Below are 21,330 nucleotides of genomic sequence, written 5' to 3' on the forward strand. Positions count from 1 at the left end.
CACTGGTGGAACCTCTTCTAACCGGTTCGGTAGATTTGACGAACCGGTTCTACCGAATAGGTGCGAACTGGTAGGAACCCACCTCTGATAGTAATGTTAATACAAGTAGTAATGTAGTAATGTATTGTAATGTATTCTTTATCACAAACATTAGAACTTTGAATTTCAGAATGGATTTATTTTGGTACCTGCCTTAACACCATTTGGGATATTTTAACATGTCAGTTTCTTCAGCAATTGACAACAAAGGGAGATTTTTTTGCCCCCTCTGCCAAAACCCAACTACAAAACTGGACATTTTTAAAAATGGTATCTACACAATCGTTTATTTATTATTGGCAGATTTAGAAAATGGAGTTGCAAGCTGGATAAAATCATCTAACCCAGTGTTTCTCAACCTTGGTAACTTGAAGATGTCCGGACTTCAACTCCCAGAATTCCTCAGCCAGCGAATACTTGCTGGGGAATTCTGGGAGTTGAAGTCCGGACATCTTCAAGTTGCCAAGGTTGAGAAACACTGATCTAACCCCTCCCCTCCAGAACCAGAGAGTTATTTTCTTTCTTTCTTTTTAATTAGGATCCCTGCTATGTAAATGCAGCTTGGAATGGGCAAATTTACTTCCCAAAAGCTGAAAGCATTTTCTCATGGGATAAACCAGGAATAGACATGAACATTCCTCCTTCTCTAACGGAAGGTCATTCTGGTCAAAATACTGCTTTAGAAAGTAAAAACAAGGCTAGCAAAAACATCAGATCTACCACCACTCTTAAAAGTTTTGCTGACTGCCTTCTGGAAGGCATTCAGGGTTATAACAAGCCAAGGAAATGGACAGGCTTTCATTTTAAGGAATTCTTCACTCCCATCAGCCTCAGAAGCCGAAGCTTTTGGCAGCTGAGCCAAGGTACGCTCTAAAGCTGCGCGCCTGTGCTCTTCATATACACCATGTTGGCTTTCTATATTTTAATCATTTTAACATTTAATGCTTCTCAATTAAAGTGATTTCCTGCAGTAGATGCCAAGCTTAGCTTGGATATGCATTAACTGTTTTCAGAATCAGTAGTTTAAGGCACCGGAGGATTTAAACAGCAATCCAGGGGGCTGTTGTGGGGAAAAGGTTTGGCTGAATAAAGCAGATTATAAACAATAATATATGCCTTTTCCTTTTTCCCCCCTTTTTTTTTTCTTTGGAAGAGTTCCAACCTCACAAATAGTCCTAAAGTGCTATAAACGTATCCATCCTAAGCTCTGCAAATGTTCTTTGTGAAAGCCGTGGGCACAATTGCTTGCCACTCGCATCAACGCACTCATCAAGTGCTTTTTAATGCACAAGATGTCCATCTGACAGCACACCGCTTGCAAAAAGTATAAAATGCTGGGAAGGATAACCTTTAGTGCAAAATAACCCCCCCCCCCCAAAAAATGCAACCTGGCTTCCGGACAAGGTGGCAGATATGTCCCAGGTACCATAAAAAGGGGGGCTGTTGTCCTATTTTGGCATTTTCGCCAAACCGTCCATAATGTAAGACCAACCCAGATGACTGATAGCCACAGTACAGCAGTAAAAGCAGCTGCCAGCAATGCACCAGCACTCATACCTTTTAATATCCCTTTCCTATTGCTCTGCACCAAAAACACAAATTGCACAATGGCCTGGTTGTATAACAAACATTTGGCATTAGCATTCTTGAGATGAGAAAACAGCCCAACCATTTTCAGCTGGTGGGAATGAAAGATGAAAAGAATATGGAGCTGAACACTCAGCTAACAGCCAACTGAATTGCAGAGGTGGGTAAGGGTTAAATGCCCATTTCTGCGTGACACGATACTGTCTCTAAAAAAATATTGTTTCCTTTCAGTGGTGAAACATGCGCTTCTTGAAGGGAGGAAGGCTATCAATTATATAACCTTTTAAAAACACCAGGAAGTGAAGAATGCGATTATATCGAGTCCATTCCTTCCAGAACAGGTGTGGGAGAAAACCCCAGGTATCCCAAAGGAAAAATGGGCCAGCCTGTCAGCCAAGGTGGCACAGTGGTTAGGGTGCAGTACTGCAGGCCACTTCAGCTGACTGTTATCTGCAGTTCAGCAGTTCTAATCTCACCGGCTCAAGGTTGACTCAGCCTTCCATCCTTCCGAGGTGGGTGAAATGAGGACCCAGACTGTGGGGGCGATATGCTGACTCTGTAAACCGCTTAGAGAGGGCTGAAAGCCCTATGAAGCGGTATATAAGTCTAACTGCTATTGCTATTGCTATTCCCAAAACATTGAGTGAACTACAAACTTAAGGTTCCACTTATAAGACCATCACGAAGGCTGAATGAATGGTTTATCCAGATGCTTTAAGCTGTTTTTTAAACGTCTTACTAGCAACATTTGGTCTTTTTACCTCACCCCTTAGCTTGCAAATCAGTCCTGTAGCAACATTAACAACCTTAAAATATTTCCAGAGAGAATTTAGCAATGTTCTTAAAGATTTCAATGGAGAAGTATGCTAGTAAAACCTACATAGCCTCAGACATGGTCCATCCCCTATAAGGAGAGGGAACAGCAAAACTGATCACTAGTCCTAGTAGAGTTGTTGTTGTTAGTTGCGAAGTTATGTCCAATTCATCGCAAACCCATGGACAATGTTCCTCCAGGCCTTCCTGTCCTCTGCCATCCTCTGGAGTCCATTTATGCTCACACCAACTGCTTCAGTAACTCCATCCAGCCACCTCATTCTCTGCCGTCCCCGTCTTCTTTTGCCCTCAATCATTCCCAGCATTAGGCTCTTCCCCAGGGAGTCCTTCCTTCTCATTAGGTGGCCAAAGTCTTTTGAGTTTCATCTTCAGGATCTGGCCTTCTAAAGTGCTGTCAGGGTTGATCTCCTCTAGGACTGACCGATTTGATTGCCTTGCAGTCAGTGGCGGGATTCACTTACCTTCGCTGCCGATTCGCAAATGAGCGCGCATTATGTTGGGGCGGGTGGGCGGAGCCTCCAGCCGCTACTGCTATCAATTCACCCAAACCGGTAAGAACCAGCAGAATACCACTTCTGCTTGCAGCCCAAAGGACTCGCGGGAGTCTTCTCCAGCACCATAGCTCAAAGGCCTCAATTCTTCGGCGCTCAGCCTTCCTTATGGTCCAACTCTTAACAGCCATACATTGCAACTGGGAAAACTGACTTTACACACTTTTGTTGGCAGGGTGGTACAGTAGGCAGTGTGATAGCTAGAATTGTGGGCTAAAATTTATGATATCTACAGTGTCCAGCCAGACAAGAGATGATTTGATAGGCTTCAGCTTGGAGGATAAGGCGTTGAACCTTGCTACTGTATATATTTTTTTGTTCAAAGGAAACATTAGTTTTAAAAAATCATCTTTAATAGCAAGAGTTGTGTTAGAAGATCCAGGGGGTATAATTCAGAATGGTTAGACATTTAGATTTAGCTTACCTCCCAAAGACCCGTCAGATCACACAGGGTCGGCCTCCTCCGGGTTCCATCCACCAGCCAATGCCATCTGGCTACGACCCGGGGGAGGGCCTTCTCTGTGGCAGCTCCGGCCCTTTGGAACGAACTCCCCGCGGAGATTTGGAACCTCACCTCTCTCTCTGCTTTCCGAAAAGCTGTTAAAACCTGGCTGTGTTGGCAGGCCTGGGGTTGACGAGCTCCCTTCCCCTCTCGACAGGTGTGGTTGTTGGTCATTTTAAATGTCCATTTTGTACTTGTATGTTTCCCCTTCCCGTTTAAGTTGTTCGCCGCCCTGAGTCCCTTTTAGGGAATAGGGCGGCATATAAATAAAATAAAACTTAAACTTAAAACTTAAACTTATTTACAACAACATCTATCCTTGGGACGACGAAGAGCAGAAGTGGAGATTGAGTACATTAGAACCTTTGGACAGGATAAAGAAAAGTCACCGCAGGAAAAACAGGAAAAGAAAAAGGCAGGAATGTTGGACAATAGGAAACAGTGGCTGCAGAAAGGTTTCCTTTTTTCTTTTCGCTTCTCTATTGTTTTCAACAGATTTCTGTTGAATGTTTTCCTAAAGATTTTCCTCTTAAGTTTTATGCTGCTTTCTTCTCATTTCTATTTTTTGTTTTAATTTCCCCCCTCTTGCCTCTGATCTTTCATTTTTCATGGCTTTTCTTCAGTCTTGAGGTGCTGTCTCTCTCCATACCAGTGGTGCAGTGGTGGGTTTCAAATTTTTCTCGAACCTACTCTGTGGGTGTGGCCTCCTTTGTGGGAGTGGCTTGCCGCCCATGTGACCAGATGGGAGTGGCCTGCCGCCCATGTGACCAGATATGAAGATGCCGAGGCCACACCCACAGAGTAGGTTCGAACAATTTTTGAAACCCACCACTGATTACTATGTTAATGTAGAATACATTATACTAGTAGAATACTAGTAGAATACATTACTACTTGTATTAACACATGCAAATATCAAACGAACAGAAGGAAGCAAGTTCTTCTTTACAAAGGGATCTACGGCCTGCACTGTTCCTCACTGAAACTTTCAATATTAAAGAAAAAATTCTGGTCTCCTTGTCTGGCATACGAATTGGTCCCTGTTAAGAATGCGAAACGGGAGCAGTCTTGGGAATTCCGTTTTTTTCGAGTAGCATGTTAAAATACATTCACCTGGCTAATTATGGGTGATTTTCCCATATGTGTGTATGTGTCTATGGTGTGTGTGTGTGTACATATTGTTATTTGAATGATGAATAGCAAATAGCATAATGAAAACATTTGGATAAACTGAATTATGAAAGACAAAGAAAAACACTGGGTTTCAGTATGCTTTAAGCCAGCCAATAGATTGTATTACTCAGTGGTGGGATTCAAATAATTTAACAACCGGTTCTCTGCCCTAATGACCAGCTGACTAAGCATGGCTCAGTGGTCATGTAGGCATGGCCAACTCAACATCACTCACGTCGATGGGCGCTTCGCCTTAGCTGTTACAATGTAATAAGGTTAACCAGAGAGGCAGTTTCTGTAAGCAGGTCAATAAAGATTAGGTTAGAAACAACACTAGAATGTTTCCTTCCTGCCTTCCTTACAGGATTAGCCCTGTAAAGTGGGGAAAAACAAAAGGAGATTTTTTCCAACAAACGGTTCTCCAAACTGCTTAGAAAGTTAACAACCGGTTCTCCCGAATAGGTGCGAACTGGCTGAATCCCACCACTGGTGTTACTGCACAAAATATAAAGAGCTATCACTTCTTAGATTTTTAAACGGGTAGACGTATAGCGGAATTCCAACATTTACATTATTTACATTATTTATTGGTACACAGTATCTTCAAAATGTCTTTGTGTAACAAAGTTATTGTTTTCATACAGATGTTGTTTTGTTTTTGCTTTCTGTGGTGCAGCTGCATGAGGCATTGAATTGTCAACTGGTTAGAGCAGTGGTGCCCAAACTTGGCAACTTTAAGACTTGTGGACTTCAATTCCCAGAATTCTCCAGCCAGCTCTACAGAGCTGGCTGGAGAATTCTGGGAGTTGAAGTCCACAAGTCTTAAAGTTGCCAAGTTTGGGAACCACTGGGTTAGAGAACATTGATGGGCAATGAAGCTGTTTATGATACCCTGTTTAATAGCCTTGTTTTGCCAATGTTTCTCCACATTTTAGGCAGGTGAAAAGCGAAGCTAGTTTGAGTCTTGCTCTGCCAGACTCCATGGCTGAATCCTGAAGTTATCCAGAGGCTTGACTGAATTTGAGGATCATTTGTTGCTGCCAATTGTGCAAGACCTCTTACCTGGTTTATGAAATTGGAGAATTTGCCTACACTACAGTGTATGTGTATACGTATAGGACAATATATATTTCCCATTCCGAATCTTAAGTGCTACCTGCAGAGTTCTCATAATAAATTTCATTTTCAATGTGGCAGGAAGGGGAAAATATTAAATATGCAAAATATTTATCCTGTATATAAATGACACTTACCTTCAGTGAAAATTATTCTGGGTTTTATTCCCAACTTGCTTTTTTTTTAGGCTTTGCCATGGGGAAAATGGCCCATGGCATGCCCAACCAATGCCAAGTCTGCCCCCTTTGTATGGATTTTCCCCCTCACCCAGGAAAAACCTGTCTGTAGAGCTTTTGCCAATCAGTTCCAAAACAAATCTGATTATTAACAACAGCTGTGTTGTTTTGAGTATTCTGGAGGCTGCAATGGCAGCTTTGTTTTCAGATGTATGAAGAAAACCACATCCCACCCAACCATCACAGCCACATCTCTGCAGCTGCTGGCTTTCACTAAATGGGGTAATATGGATGATACAGTGGTAAAGAAAACTTGCAGTTACCAAGCCAGCCATTGAGAATCCTGCAATGCTATTTTTTTCTGGGCAAAAAGAAAAAAAAAAGCATTGCTCACAAATGTAAGCCGGATGAAATATAATTGTCAGGCCTCCAGTTATATTCCTTTTAGGATCTTTGGCCTGCCACGCTCTCTCTTATTTCATTATGCTGTTTCATTAGTGTAATAGTTGGGAGGGGGGAATAGAAAGGAGTAGAATTGTGGAATGTGTTGTTGTCATTCTTTACTAGAAGCCAAGGTCATCTTTTGTCTCCGTACTTTTACACCTGACCGGAAGCAGCTGGGTGGAGATGCCAGCGTGGAAGAAGAGGATCGGACCATGTGATGGATTGTGGGTGTGACGACAAGATCATGAACTTTCAACTGGGTGGGAATCTGATGTAACATCCAGAATTGGAATTCCACAGATGTGCTAAAATGTCTGATTTATTAAATTGGAATTTTAAGGATCGTTTTGCCTTGGACTCTGATTTAATTCTGCATGATACTTGGAACCCTGACAATAATATTGTGGTGGTGAATTTAAATTTCAGAGAAATTGAGTTACATGTTTGTTTTGCGTTCTGTGGATAATCTGCAAAAAGAGCAAATAAATGAAATCAAAGATGTACACAAAGGGTGCATATGTATCTTTGTGTGCACGCTGTTCTGCTTCTTCTGCTTTTAATGCTGTAGACTTCAAATGCAAAAAAAAAAAAACCAACCCCATTGCTTGTACCGATATTATGCCGATGGTTTGGGTTGGCTTGCTGAGCTTCGATGTATGTTTATCCTTTGTGCGTCCTCTGATGACCTGCTGATGTTGTGCTTGAAGGTTGCATTTATATGTAGGCTTTTCTGGTTTGCATTTGCACATTTATTGTTGTTACAATATGAATGTGTCCATGCACAAATAAAATATAAAGTTCTGATGCTTTGTGTTCACAACAAAACGCAATTTAAATTTAATGCATGACCCTATTCCAGAGCGCCCAACCAGCACTCAAATGACATTGCTAATGTTTTGTTTTCCAAAAATGTTATAGTCTCCAGCTTCATATTGTAGAGCGGTATTTAGAATTTAGAGTTTGTGTGTATAGCTAGACTTAATAATCTTGGCAACTGTTTGATAACAGCAAGGTATTTTTCTGAGCTTTTGTATTTCAAATATTGTGTTTGTATGTGTGGGTTTTTTCCAGGGGTGGGTTTCTCGCCCCGTTCCAACTGGTTCGGTTGGAACGGGGCCGGCGGCGTCCTCGTGAACACGCGCGGTGCACGCATGCGTACTAGCGTCTGTGCGATGCTCCAGCTGCTCCTGGAGGATCGAGCAGGCACTGTATGCGTCCTGCGCATGCGTGGAAGCGCAGAACTCGTCAAAACCGGGTAAGGACCGCGGGCGGGCGGGTGGGCCCTTCGCCGTTCCCGGAAGTTACTTACTTCCGGGTTCGCCGACCAACCGGTTCGCAGGGACCGCCGCGAACCGGTTGAAACCCACCCCTGTTTTTTTCCCTCTTTCTCTGCTTTAAAATGAATGTTTAATTCAAGTCAGAAAAAGGCACATGAACCCTGGAGGCCATTTCATATTTATTTTACATAGAACTTTTGTTGTTGCTGTTGTTGTACATACACGTCATGCCAGCGGACAGAAGGCAAATACCAAGAAACTTGTTGGGTTTCGTTTTTATCCAAAGACACATGGCAATAAATACGTTTCTTTCTCTCAAAAATGTCACCTTAGAACTGTACAAAATTTGTCAACACAAGGAGATGGTTACAGTGGGGAAGAGGGCATTAGAGGAAAGAGCTGTAAGAAATGTAGCAGGCCTGCTCTGAAGCTCTCCGAGCTTGAAACAGCCAACCAGAGGGTAGTTTCACGTTGAGTTAAATTTTTAAATTTCAATCTCCCCTCTGGGCCCAGGGACCTGTGCTGACATATCTACGCAGCAGAGCAATGGATGGGAAATCGGAGGAGTTCAGGATGCCTCCGTAGATACCACCCATTGCTCTACTTCTGATGCGGAGAAAACCTTCTCTGTCCAGCGAATTAGCTCAACCTCATTTGTAGTCGCTGATCTCCATTTTCACAATTTTACGTTTTATTACTGTTTGCAGCAAATGCTCTCAGCCTTTGAAAAAGACAACTGAAAAATCCTAGAACCAGAGACAGGTGGGAGACAACAGGTAATGTGCTTTTTTTTTTCAACTTGAAGTTCGGCCATCGTTATCAAAGCTCTGCGAGAAGAGGAGATAAAATATAGCGAGTCCCACCAAGCTGAATTTGTTCTCAGATCACGGTTTTCAAGTATTAAAGTGCAGTAAGTTAAACCAGGAGAGTCATTTTTATAATGCTGCTGTAGAGTCCAGGTATATGTAAAACTCCTAGAAGAATCTAGCCTAAAAACAGTTATTATATAAAGGGCAGCGTTCTGTAAACTCAGATAAAACTAGTGTCTTGGGAAATATTAAATGGACATGCGTGGTAAAATGCAGCGATCAATTTGATCCTCTTGGTAGGAAGAGGGAGGAGGGAAATCTACGATTCTATTTCAGATCAGTTTTGGACAGATGATATTGTCTGTGTTAAAATGAAACGATGTTTTTAAATCCTTTTAAAAGGATTTAAATTTTATTGGCCTTTTGGGGCAAAACGTTTATAATTTATGCTTAGTCTTGGATGTGCAAAGCCTATCTTCTCTATTCACAGGTAAACTCTAGCTAGAGATATCGGTATTCCTAGAGCGCCTAAAACACAGTCAAGTTTAGAAACCTAACAACAGGTAGTTTGTTAGCCATTGGGTTTTACGAAAGATATATAGAAACCAAGATAACATGATGACTTCATGTGTACAGAAAGTGTTCAACTTACAATAAATTCCGCCTAATAGATTAATATGATTGGTTGCAATTGGTTGGGCATTTTCCTCTAGGTGTGTTGGAATGTTCCTCCCATCATCCACAGCCAGCACTTCCAATTACAGTGCATGTTGAAGATGACAAAGTGTGGTACCATGCTTCGACATATTGTTGGCTTGGAGGGGGTTGATTTAAAGCAAAATCTAATGCAGGCATTTTCTATGGTATTGTATTGTATTGTATTTGTATTTTATTATTTGTATACCGCCCTTCTCCGGGAGGACTCAGGGCGGCGAACAATTCAAGGGGGAAAAAAGGGGAACATAAAAAGACAAAATACAAATAATAAAAGTAGACAACAGTCGCACAACCATACATGTCGAGAGGGGAGGGAACTCATCACCCCCAGGCCTGCCGGCAAAGCCAGGTTTTGATGGCTTTTCGGAAGGCCTGGAGAGAGGTGAGGGTCCGAATCCCTGCGGGGAGTTCATTCCAGAGGGCCGGAGCTGCCACAGAGAAGGCCCTCCCCCGGGTAATAGCCAGGTGGCATTGGCTGGTAGATGGCACCCGGAGGAGGCCAACCCTGTGAGATCTAATGGGTCTGTGGGAGGTAATTGGCAGCAGGCGGTCTCTCAAGTACCCAGATCCAATACCATGAAGGGCTTTATAAGTGACGACTAGCACCTTGAAGCGTATCCGGAGACTGATCGGTAACCAGTGCAGCTCGCGGAGGATAGGTGTAACGTGGGTGTACCGAGGTGCACCCACAATCGCTCGCGCGGCTGCGTTCTGGACGAGTTGAAGTCTCCGAATACTCTTCAAGGGCTGCCCCATTCATTAAAGATGAATTTTTCAAAGAACTGAAAACAAGATGCATGCAGAAGCAAACCACTATTAAAAGTTTGTCATTCTTACACCTGTGATAAACTGCTCATCCTTTGCTGCTTCAGATCCCTCACTAAAGAGCAGATGACCTCCTACAGTAAAGGATGGACAGTTTATTCTGCATCCATCCAACCCATTTTACACTAATCCCAGGGAACCTAGAACCTCATGCAATTACAGTGGCAAAGAACCAAGAAAGAAAGGTGGGGTTTTCCAAATGAAAGAATATGTTCGTGAACAATTCTCTCTTAGAATGAATCCCTCCCCTCCAATATTTATATTAAGAAACTGTCATCCTCTTCCAAATAAAACACCTGAAATCCAAATCCTGCAAGCTAGCATAGATTTCAGCCGACAACACTGTCTTTTTCAAGTAAACTTTCAGGTTTTTTTTTAAAAGCCCCTCCTCCGTGATAGAGAAAAGCAGAGTCTTGAGTATTTTAAAGCATTTTAGACTGATGGCCATAATATTGGCTCCGGATCTTATGCAAAGTGCTCTATGCTGGAAAAAATAATCTGCTGCTCCTGGTTCTGGAATGGATTGATCTATTAAATTTCCCAAATTACTTCTGGCATCTCCAAGGAGTGTATTTTTCCTTTAGAAATAGTTGCAATGCATTTAAAGGCACATCTCCGTTAAGAACTGCTAAAAGTTTCATTTCGCACAAAAGGGCATCGTTTGGGCACAGCTCTTACCCAAGATAGGTCAACGTTCTGCTGGGCTCGATACTATCTTTCGGTATCTCTCCAGGATTCTGCTGTGGGGCAGCCTTGAAACTTTTGCCTTTCAAGCAGGGACAGGATCACTGAGCAATAGGTTTATTTTTACTGCAGGGTTAATCATTCATTTGTTTTATTTTGCTGATTACAAACAGCTAAAGACAATGCATCAGGGGGTTAGGATTTGGATAATGGAAATTGGGAAGGCTGGTGAAATGTTCACATTTGTAAAAAAATAAAAACAATTTCATAGGTGGAAGTTGTAGAAGGGTTTTGTACAGTAGATGTAGACAATAGAAAACATTGATATAATATTCTGATGGGAGAGGTCATGGTTCAACTCTAAAAATGGTTTCCCCCCAAAATGAAATCCCATTGAGTCTCAAAGGGATTTAACCCTCAGGAAAATGAGAATAGATTGCAGCTTTATTGCAGAAAACAAAAAATAACTCAAATGGGCTTAACTTTTGGAAAAATCATGTCCTTTTTTTATTCCTTTACTTTTTTAAGGATGTTAATCATATATGCCATGCAAAACCTTTGCAATCTCGAAATATCCATCCCTACGTGAGCTGAAGATGGCCATCTCCTTCGCCTTGGTGCGGATAAAGTCTGACAGGTGAAATTTCACACCGATTTTTTTTTTCTAGGATTTTCTTCTGTTGATAATGTGCTTGTGGTGGTTTGTCAATAACTGAAAAAAAACAGCATCATATTAAATCTTTTCACATTTGAAACGTTCAAAGTAAGAGGTCGTGGAAAAGCTGCTTGTACCTATTTTAAATTCTTCAGACAGTATTCCAACATGGGTATCACAGATTGATCTCGATGAAAGAGTTGTGTTACTGAAATAATTGCTTTTCCTCTTGAAAAAATACAAGCTCTTTAGGAATTAAGTTGCATTAGTCTCGGTATATGAGTCATTACTAAATGACGGGGGGGGGGGGTGGAAGTAGTTCTGGAAAGGAAGATATTGGGAATATGAATATATTCAGGTTAATGATTAAGTTGGCTCATCTATGGGTAGGCAGTAAAGAACAGTCACTTGTTTCTTTTGGATTAATACAGGAGTGTATAAATATATGTAGTTAGGTGTTTGTACTCTAAAGTTGTTGTTGTCCATCAGCTAAATTAGAGAAGTTTAATCAAACCTTGCACCTTATCTTAGGGGTTCTGGCAACCAAATTAAGTTTCCAAAACAGTGGGGCTTTTGCATTTAGATAAGACAGTAGCCTTCAAAGATGACCACGAATAGACTCCCCAGCACCAGGAGAGAGGAAAATGTGAGGGCACAGTCCATGCAGAGTCTTTTAGCCAAGCCTGTTGATAGAACAGCCTACTTGTCTTCATTCACTTTTATTTCCTCAATGTCTACTTTTATCCATGACCCGTCAAAACCGCGCTCGACTAAACCGCGTCGCTGACATCATCAACAGGGCGACAACAGCCAGCGCGGAGAAAGAAGGGCAATTTAAATAGCGCTTTGAAAGCAAGCCAATTCAACTTAAGGTAAGGGTTAGGTTTAGGGTTAGCTTTAGGGTTAGCTTTAGGGTTAGGTTAAGGGTTAGGTTTAGGGTTAGCTTTAGGGTTAGCTTTAGGGTTAGGTTAAGGGTTAGGGTTTGGTTTAGAGTTAGGTTAAGGGTTAGGTTTAGGATTAGGGTTAGGTTAAGGGTTAGGGTTAGGGTTAGGTTAAGGGTTAGGTTTAGGGTTAGGTTTAGGATTAGGTTTAGGGGGGTTAGGTTTAGGTGTTAATTTTAGGTTTAGGGTTTACAGCGTGCTTCTGTCTCCGCGCTGTTGTCGCCCTTTTGATGACGTCAGCGACGCGGTTTAGTCGGGCATGGTTCAGTCGAGCGTGGTTTTGTCAGTGAACCACTTTTATCATCATTACATTACTAGAAGTAAACCGAAGACTGATTCTAAACCAACTGCACTCACTCAATTTTGACGGGAAATGAGACTCCTGTTCAGAAGCACAGTGAAATCATGTCATATAAAAGACTATTTATCTATTTTAAGTCTGTGAGACTCATATTCTTGGGTAAAATACAACTTTGTAAGCTTCCTAACAGAATCTGGGAGGAGAAACAGTTTCAGCTGTTCCTTTCCGTATAGAATCTGGAAAGGAAAGCAGATTTTTTTTCAGAATATCAGAGTTGCATTCTACTTATGAAAGCATCTTAACTGATCCTTTGGGAAATATATCCTTCACCTGATTAGATTTTGGAATGGCAGCCATGCAGAACAATAAATAGACCAGAAACACATTTATACTATCTACAAGGTATATTGAAATGTACTTACTTCAGGGAACTAGTGATTTCTCACCTTATTTTTCTGTTAACAAAAATTGTTTTATGGGAGAGTAAATGATAGACACTCACGGCAAGATAAAAATAGGCATTATTTGAACCTCTGCAATGTGATAATTTGCTATGTGCTGCCCAGTTTCTAGGCTCTTTCAAAATTAGCTCTATAGCCACAAAAATATTTGGTATAAAATTCTTTCTAGCCAGTTAATAGCAATAGCAATAGCAGTTAGACTTGTATACCGCTTCATAGGGCTTTCAGCCCTCTCTAAGCGGTTTACAGAGTCAGCATATCGCCCCCACAGTCTGGGTCCTCATTTCACCCACCTCGGAAGGATGGGAGGCTGAGTCAACCTTGAGCCGGTGAGATTAGAACCGCTGAACTGCAGATAACAGTCAGCTGAAGTGGCCTGCAGTACTGCACCCTAACCACTGCGCCATATTCAGTTGGAGACAAAACCTCAGAAAACAGAAAGTTGGGGGCTTATACATACATATACCAACACTGGCTCTGTTTTATCTATGTGAGATAAGATGCCACTGAGAAGCATTGTGCTTGAAGTAATGGGAACTCAATGGTTCCTCGGGGAAATTTGGCTCATGCATGCAAATCCGCAAGGAATGCATGAACAAGTTATCTAATTCTCAAGTTATAGCTGTGTCACCTTGCTCATGTTACTCAGCGGATACAAGGCCATAATACCCACTGCAAAGTGTTTGTAAGTTCTAATTAGTTTATATAAGACCCCAGAGCAAAACAAAATTTAGAGTTTCAGAAAGAACTTCCAAGATCCTTGCTCTCCAGGCACAGAACTGCCTCAAACTTTATGCTTATGTGAGCTTCTGTGTCTCCTGATCTCAAACCATCTCTGAAAAGCTCCCTAGAAGCTATCCATTCTGGTTAATGTCTTGCTTCAAATGATTGTCGTGATATTTTTTCTTTTTCTTTCATATTTTATCTACATTATAAAACCTTTATTTAGGTCTTTAGGCCCAGGGTACCTGCGAGACCACCTACTGCCACCGGTAGCCTCCCACCGTCCAGTGCGATCCCAAAGAGTTGGCCTCCTCTGGGTGCCGTCGGCCAGACAGTGTCGGCTAGCGACCCCCAGGGGGAGAGCCTTCTCTGTGGGAGCGCCTTCCCTCTGGAATGAGCTGCCCCCGGAGCTTCGTATAATCCCCGACCTCCGGTCCTTCCGACGCGCCCTAAAAAGTTGGCTTTTCCAGCAAGCCGGCCTGGCCTGAACAAAACAAAATAAATGATAGATCATTGTTAATTTTAATCAAAAAACTTTTTAAAAAATGTTATCTAAATCTTAATTGGGTTTGTTTTGGATATTCGATTTAATTTTTTTTTAACTTTTATAATATGTGGTTTTTTTTAATGTTGTACGCCGCCCTGAGTCCTTGGGAGAAGGGTGGCATATAAATCCAATAAACCAAACTAACCAACCAACCAACAATTTGTGAATACTTTTAGAATGATCTTAATCTCCTAAAAAGGTTAGTCAAATTGCCTCCCTTTCTTTACAGGAAAACTTGTGGATTGCTACAACAGTATAAGTAATGAGGTTATAAATTGCTTAGGGCAGTGATGCTGAGCTTTTTCAGCACCGAATGCCCAAACCAGAATGCGCGCACATCATAGGCCTGCAAACCTGAAGACCAGCTGGCCAGGGCACATTCGAGCCCTGGCCACCTGGTCTTCTGGTTTCCGGGACATGCATGCGCGCTGGCCAGTTGGGCTTTGCGCATGCTGGAGTGCTGGAAACCTGGAAGACCAAGTGGCCAGCGCGCACCAGAAACCAGAAGAGCAGCTGGTGGTGGCGCCCCTGCCCACAGAGAGCACGTGCTATACGTTTGCCATCACGGGCTTAGGAGAATGCCATGTATTACACGTGACCCATCAAAACCGCGCTCGACTAAACCGCGCCCGATTAAACCGCGTCACTGACGTCATCAACAGGGCCAGCGCGGAGAAAGAAGGGCACTTTAAATAGCGCTTTGAAAGCAAGCCGATTCAAGTTAAGGTAAGGGTTAGGGTTAGGGTTAGCTTTAGGGTTAGGTTTAGGGTTAGGTTAAGGGTTAGGTTTAGGATTAGGTTTAGGGGGGTTAGTTTAGGTTTAGGGGTTAATTTTAGGTTTAGGGTTTACAGCGTGCTTCTGTCTCCGTGCTGTTGTCGCCCTGTTGATGTCAGCGACGCGGTTTAGTCGGACGCGGTTTAGTCGAGCGCGGTTTTGTGGTGGAACCTGTATTACATATGTTTAAAAAAAAGAGAGAGACCCAGCATTGAATTTCATGCTGGATTACAGGCATTGTTAAACTCCTATGGAAATGAATGTCATGCAAAGTAAATAATATTTCGTTTTTTCTGTTCAGAAGAAAATACACCTTGTGCTTCATTAGTATAGAGTTCATAATTTGAAAGGTTTTCTGTACCATGAACTGACACCTAAAAGTAGCGGAAGGGTGTAAAATGCCTGTAATTATCCTTTTGTTGTTTTTTTAAACCCCTGGTGCATTCCTAGGTCTGGATTCCTTTTTTTATTGTCGTTGCCTTCTTCTTGAATGACAATTGAGTGGTTGCCCAGAAAAGGAAGCTTGCTATGGGATCCCTAATTCCTGCTATACCCAATCAGGAGCGTAGGTATAATCCCCCTGTTTACTAAGACTGAGGTGGGGGTTTTGGTGTCCTATTCACTTAACTGAGTGACAAAAACAACTTTAGGAGGAATAACAACCATACAGGGGTTGAGAACTAAAGAATCAGCAGCTCTTGCTTTGGGGGATTGTTACTACTTCCTTGCAGCTGGATGTCAACCAGAAGAAGGCATCAGCAAAAGATTCCGTGATCCACTTGAGAGGGAATAACGGATGCTCAAAGGGTGTGATGTAGGTAAGAAACAAGGGCACCTTTAAGCTGCCTTTTACCATGTCTCCTTAATAAGGCATACTCTAGAAAAGAAATTGCAGACAGAAAGAAAAGTGGGAAGGATAAAAACTGAAACTGCTTAGCAACTTTCTGTCCCTTCAGTAGTTGGAAATATTGCCTTGATTCCTGTTGCTTGGCTGGTGAGAGTCAAGCAAATGAAGAACAATGTTCATGCCGCCTGTGGGAAGACATAGGGTTGTCGAGGAGCAAAAATCAGTTTAGTCATTTCAAGATGTGCTAGGATCCAACTGGGCAGCCCAGCCCCGTGAAGAGTCAGCGAATTTGTCCTTTGTTTTTAGCTGGCACCCCTAACATCATACAAAGACTAAAACACAACAGTGTGCTGTATTCAGAAGCAGCTCCTCCTATCATTCCCCTCTTTCAAATACAAAGCAAATAAAATATATATGTGTGTGTGTATATATATTTATACATTATATTATCGCATTTTCTTTCACCTTTACAGAAAACAAAATTGTGGGATTCCCCTTCTAAAATAATGGAAACGTTCTTTCTTTGAAGATTGATTGTTGTCCCTTATTAGGGGTGGCTTAGCACGTTTTTCAGGCCAAAAGAACAGGTCTGATTATGGCAAATCTTGAAGGAAGCAGAACGCTTTAAAAAGGAGGATGGTCCATTTCATCAAGCCAGGAGGCAGGACTTGTTGGAAAGTCCGGATAACCAACGCTGCTTCCAGTGGAAATATCGGAAGTTGGGCCTCCAGCCATAGCTCTGAGTGTCTGGCTCACCCCCTGCCCTCCATGTGCTATTATTCCTAAATTATTGTCCATTGTGTATTCCAAACCATTTAGCAATGGAGTATGCGATGGGAGAGATGATATGGAAGCTGGAGATTGTGGGATTCCATACGGACTTCCATCCCTCAAGTCCTGGTAGGATTGTCCCGTCCCATCCAGAGAGAAAGCGCCATTCAGCAGTTGTCCACCAGCTACCTCACCGCTGTTGCTGTATATCCTATTGTGGCTCAGCTCTGAGAGGATTTGGTCTTCTGAAAAGCAAGAAACCAAATTTTAGTAGGGGGGGGGGGAAATCTCTATCTGGTACACTCTGATCAAAGAACGAAAGATACCTTTAAGTCAGGGATGAAAAATGGTAGGCTTCTCAGCTATTGCAAGATTAAATCACATATCATCCCTCGTTATCAGATTTGGCATAATACAAAACAAAATCCAGTAATGTTTGAAAAAACAATTTGCATTTTTCCATGCAGGGTTATTTTTTTGCCACAAAAAATGTTATTTATTTATTTATAATACCTTTTACTTATAATACCAGGCATCCAGCTATTTCTACTGCTAAAGTACTTACAGAATATGATTTGGACACACATACAATGCGGAAACAGCATTTTACCCTCCACAATGTCAACGTTTGCCTTGCATCTTTTAAAAAAAAACCACCTCGATTTGACCAGCCCTGTGCCATATGGACAACACGGAACTGAATTCACAACGGCCATGGTAGATGTGTTGATGCTCTCTATGATTGAGGCAAAACACCGTCACCAAATTGTGACTGTGAGGCCAAAAAACAAACTATATCTGTCACGTATCGTGACAACAGTGCCAAAATAGATCCCGTCATGGAGACTTTGTAGATTTCCTGGCTGCAGCAAATGAAGCAGAAATTGAATCTGTAATCTAGATCGGTGGTAGTCAACCTGGTCCCTACCGCCCACTAGTGGGTGTTCCAGCTTTCATGGTGGGCGGTAGGGGTTTGCTGTACTTCCCTACTTTATAAATCACCATTACTATGGGACCGGTGGGCGATTAGAAGATTTTACTACTAACAGAAATACAAAAGTGGGCGGTAGTGAGTCCTCCGGGGGTGGGGGGGTGTACAAACCCAATAAACTAAACTAAACTAAACTAACAAATAATGCAAATAAAAATGAACATGGTGCCTCGGAAATTTAAATAAGAAAGGGGCAATCAATTTGATGACAAAATGCACTGAATCAGTAGATAGGCCACAATTTTAATTTTTAAAACCACCAATTTAGATTTTTGTTCTTCCTGCAGAAATACTGATTTCTGGGTGTCAAATAACAAGGCATTTCCCAAAGATCTGCAAATCTTACTAGGAAAAGCGTTAGTAGCCCACTCCTAATCTAGGACATTTGTAAAGATAAATAGGAGCCCTAATCTTAATTTTGCATCGTTCTTTCCCTTATTGTGCTTCCACTCCTGCCTACCTCTGAAACTCAGCTCACTGTCACTGACTCCGCAGTCCTCTGCAGAACTCTCTTTCTCGTGCTTGGCGCCTCTGTTCCTCTTAACACTCTTGTAGAACTGACCCCAGCGATGTCTCCCAGCGTCTTTCTTCAGTCGCTTCTCTTTGGCTCTTCTGTTTTGAAACCAGACCTGTAATCACGGTGGGAAAAAGCAGTGAGAACAAGACTATTTTCAGTCCCACCACCTGAGAGTCGTTGAAAAGAGCTCTTTCATCATCCAGAAGATGGACAGACATGATCTCATCTGGGAGGGAAAAGCCCTGTTCTTCCTAGAGGGTGATTGCATGGACCTTGGTACTAGCCAGTGGTGGGATTCAAATAATTTAACAACCGGTTCTCTGTCCTAATGACCAGACGGTTAGGCGGGGCTTAGTGGTCATGTGACTGGTTGGGCATGGCCAACTCAACATTACTCAGGTTGATGGGCGCTTCGCCTTAGCTGTTACAATGTAATAAGGGTTAACTATAGAGGCAGTTTCTGTAAGGAGGGCAATAAAGATTAGGCTAGAAACAACACCAGAATGTTTCCTTCCTGCCTTCCTTACAGGATTAGCCCTGTAAAGTGGGAAAAAACCAAAGGAGATTTCTTCCAACAACCGGTTCTCTGAACCTCTTAGAAAGTTAAAAACCGGTTCTCCCGAATATGTGCAAACTGGCTGAATCCCACCACTGGTACTAGCCCTCAGGTACCCCAGTTATAAACTAACAGCTTCCCTAAATTCTAATTTTTGTTTTGCAAAAACAAAAAAAACTTAGGCTAAGACATATGGCAGATGTAGTAAGAATGAATATCTAATACCTACAATATCTAGAATATGACCAAGCACAAATATAGATAGTTCAAAGTTTCCTACTGTGAACTTTTTGGTGGGTGGGGGGAACCTGCTTACATCTGAAGATCTTAACTTGTTCGATATTAGATATCACCCATAATTAAGGAGTTCCAGGACAAACACAAGGAACTGAAATGAAGAGAAGCATTTCTGATTTAACCCTACATCATAAGCACATCATTATCCAAAGTCCTGAGTGATGTACAGTAACAATCACTTTGTGTGTGTGTGCGTCTGCGTGCGTGCCAGAGGTGGGTTCCTACCAGTTCGCACCTATTCGGTAGAACCAGTTCGTCAAATCTACCAGTTAGAAGAGGTTCCACCAGTGGACCCGGAAAGCAGGCCACACCTACAGAAGAGGTTCCAAAATTTTTTGAAACCCACCATTGGTCCTTGGATATGATTATTCTACACTATCATGCTCCTATTTATAAAACTCAGTGCCTCTGGGAAAGGTAAGGATGACTACTGCGTTTGTGGTGCAATCAGAACATTGCGTGTGTTGAAGTTGTTTTAACGCAAACCAAAGATGCCTTTTAAAAAAACAAGTTTACATCCTATTCTTATGCATGCCAGTGCTGTGTGTGAGGTAATTTAAGGTGGTTCTGACAAGTGTCGTCGGCATCTTCATATCCGGTCACATGGGCGGCAAGCCACTCCCACAAAGGAGGACACACCCACAGAGTAGGTTCGAACAATTTTTGAAACCCACCACTGCACTGTGATAAAAAAAAAAGTGTGAGTGAAGGAAAATTCCAATTCAGTTGTCAACTTGCTAGAGTACACTGCTTTGTATGTTGTCAAACAGCAATATGAGAATAAGAAAACTACTTACCATAAAGGAATGTTACAAGGATTATTAAAATTATGTATGCTTACTCTTTAGGTTGCTCTGAATAACTGTACACATCTTAAGAACAAAATGCATTGTTCGTCAAATCTACCGAACCGGTTAGAAGAGGTTCTACCAGTGGACCCGGAAAGCAGGCCACACCTACAGAAGAGGTTCCAAAAATTTTTTGAAACCCACCACTGGTGCACGCATGCGCATGCACCTGGCCTTCCAGATCTATCTTGTGTCGATTGCACCCAGGGACAATTGGAGGTTCCTCAGTTTCCGCGTCTTCTGCACCGAGCATTTGCTTACCGACTCACATGCTCACATGCTTTTCCCACCCTGATTTTCCAGAATGCTCTGCCCCCGCCCCCCCCAGTACCATTGTGTGCTTTTGCATAGGCTTCAAGATGTGCAGCAAAGTTTTATGGGTCCCTTTTAACTGCACTAAGAAGTGGGGAAAGTCAGCATCTATTGCTGGCACTGCTAATATTGGGCCGTTGCGAGGAGGAGGACACTCAAGGGATGACTATAGCATTCCGTGGCACGACAAAACCGCGGTCGACTAAAGCGCGCCCGATTAAACCATGTCGCTGACGTCATCAACAGGGCGACAACAGCGAGCGCGGAGAAAGAAGGGCGCTTTAAATAGCGCTTTGAAAGCAAGCCGATTCAACTTAAGGTAACGGTTAGGTTTAGGGTTAGCTTTAGGGTTAGCTTTAGGGTTAGGTTAAGGGTTAGGGTTAGGGTTAGGTTAAGGGTTAGGGTTAGGTTTAGGGTTAGGTTAAGGGTTAGGGTTAGGTTTAGGGTTAGGTTAAGGGTTAGGGTTAGGTTAAGGGTTAGGATTAGGTTTAGGGTTAGGTTAAGGGTTAGGGTTAGGTTAAGGGTTAGGGTTAGGTTAAGGGTTAGGGTTAGGGTTAGGTTAAGGGTTAGGGTTAGGTTTAGGGTTAGGTTAAGGGTTAGGTTTAGGGTTAGGGTTAGGTTAAGGGTTAGGTTTAGGGTTAGGTTAAGGGTTAGGGTTAGGTTTAGGGTTAGGTTAAGGGTTAGGATTAGGTTTAGGATTAGGTTAAGGGTTAGGTTTAGGGTTAGGTTTAGGGTTAGGTTAAGGGTTAGGGTTAGGGTTAGGTTTAGGGGGGTTAGGTTTAGGTTTAGGGGTTAATTTTAGGTTTAGCGTTTACAGCGTGCTTCTGTCTCCGCACTGTTGTCGCCCTGTGATGACGTCAGCTATGCGGTTTCGTTGAGCGCGCTTTAGTCGAACGCGGTTTTGTGGTGGGACCATAGCATTCTACCCTTTGTCTCCAACATTGCTATGACTTCTGCAATCAGAAGAAGCCTTGAGAAGCTGTCCTTCCTAGCAAGAGGTTGTAGAAAGAGGACAAAGTTCCACAGAGCAAAAGATCCTATAAATGAGTTTAGAA

General features: G+C 42.4%; 1 protein-coding gene across 1 annotated transcript in view; it reads right to left on the bottom strand.

Moving 5' to 3' along the window:
* Positions 1 to 16,607: 16,607 nt before the first annotated feature.
* LHX4 (LIM homeobox 4) overlaps positions 16,608 to 21,330 on the bottom strand; it is a 75,290-nt gene continuing 70,567 nt past the window's right edge. The window contains exons 5-6 of the mRNA XM_032226778.1: positions 18,206 to 18,374; positions 16,608 to 16,999 (exon numbers count right to left, since the gene is read on the bottom strand). Coding sequence (XP_032082669.1) covers positions 16,608 to 16,999; positions 18,206 to 18,374 — 561 coding nt within the window. The remainder of the gene's footprint in view (positions 17,000 to 18,205; positions 18,375 to 21,330) is intronic.

This window comes from Thamnophis elegans, chromosome 11 (assembly GCF_009769535.1).
Source record: "Thamnophis elegans isolate rThaEle1 chromosome 11, rThaEle1.pri, whole genome shotgun sequence".
NCBI classification, from domain to species: Eukaryota; Metazoa; Chordata; class Lepidosauria; order Squamata; family Colubridae; genus Thamnophis; species Thamnophis elegans.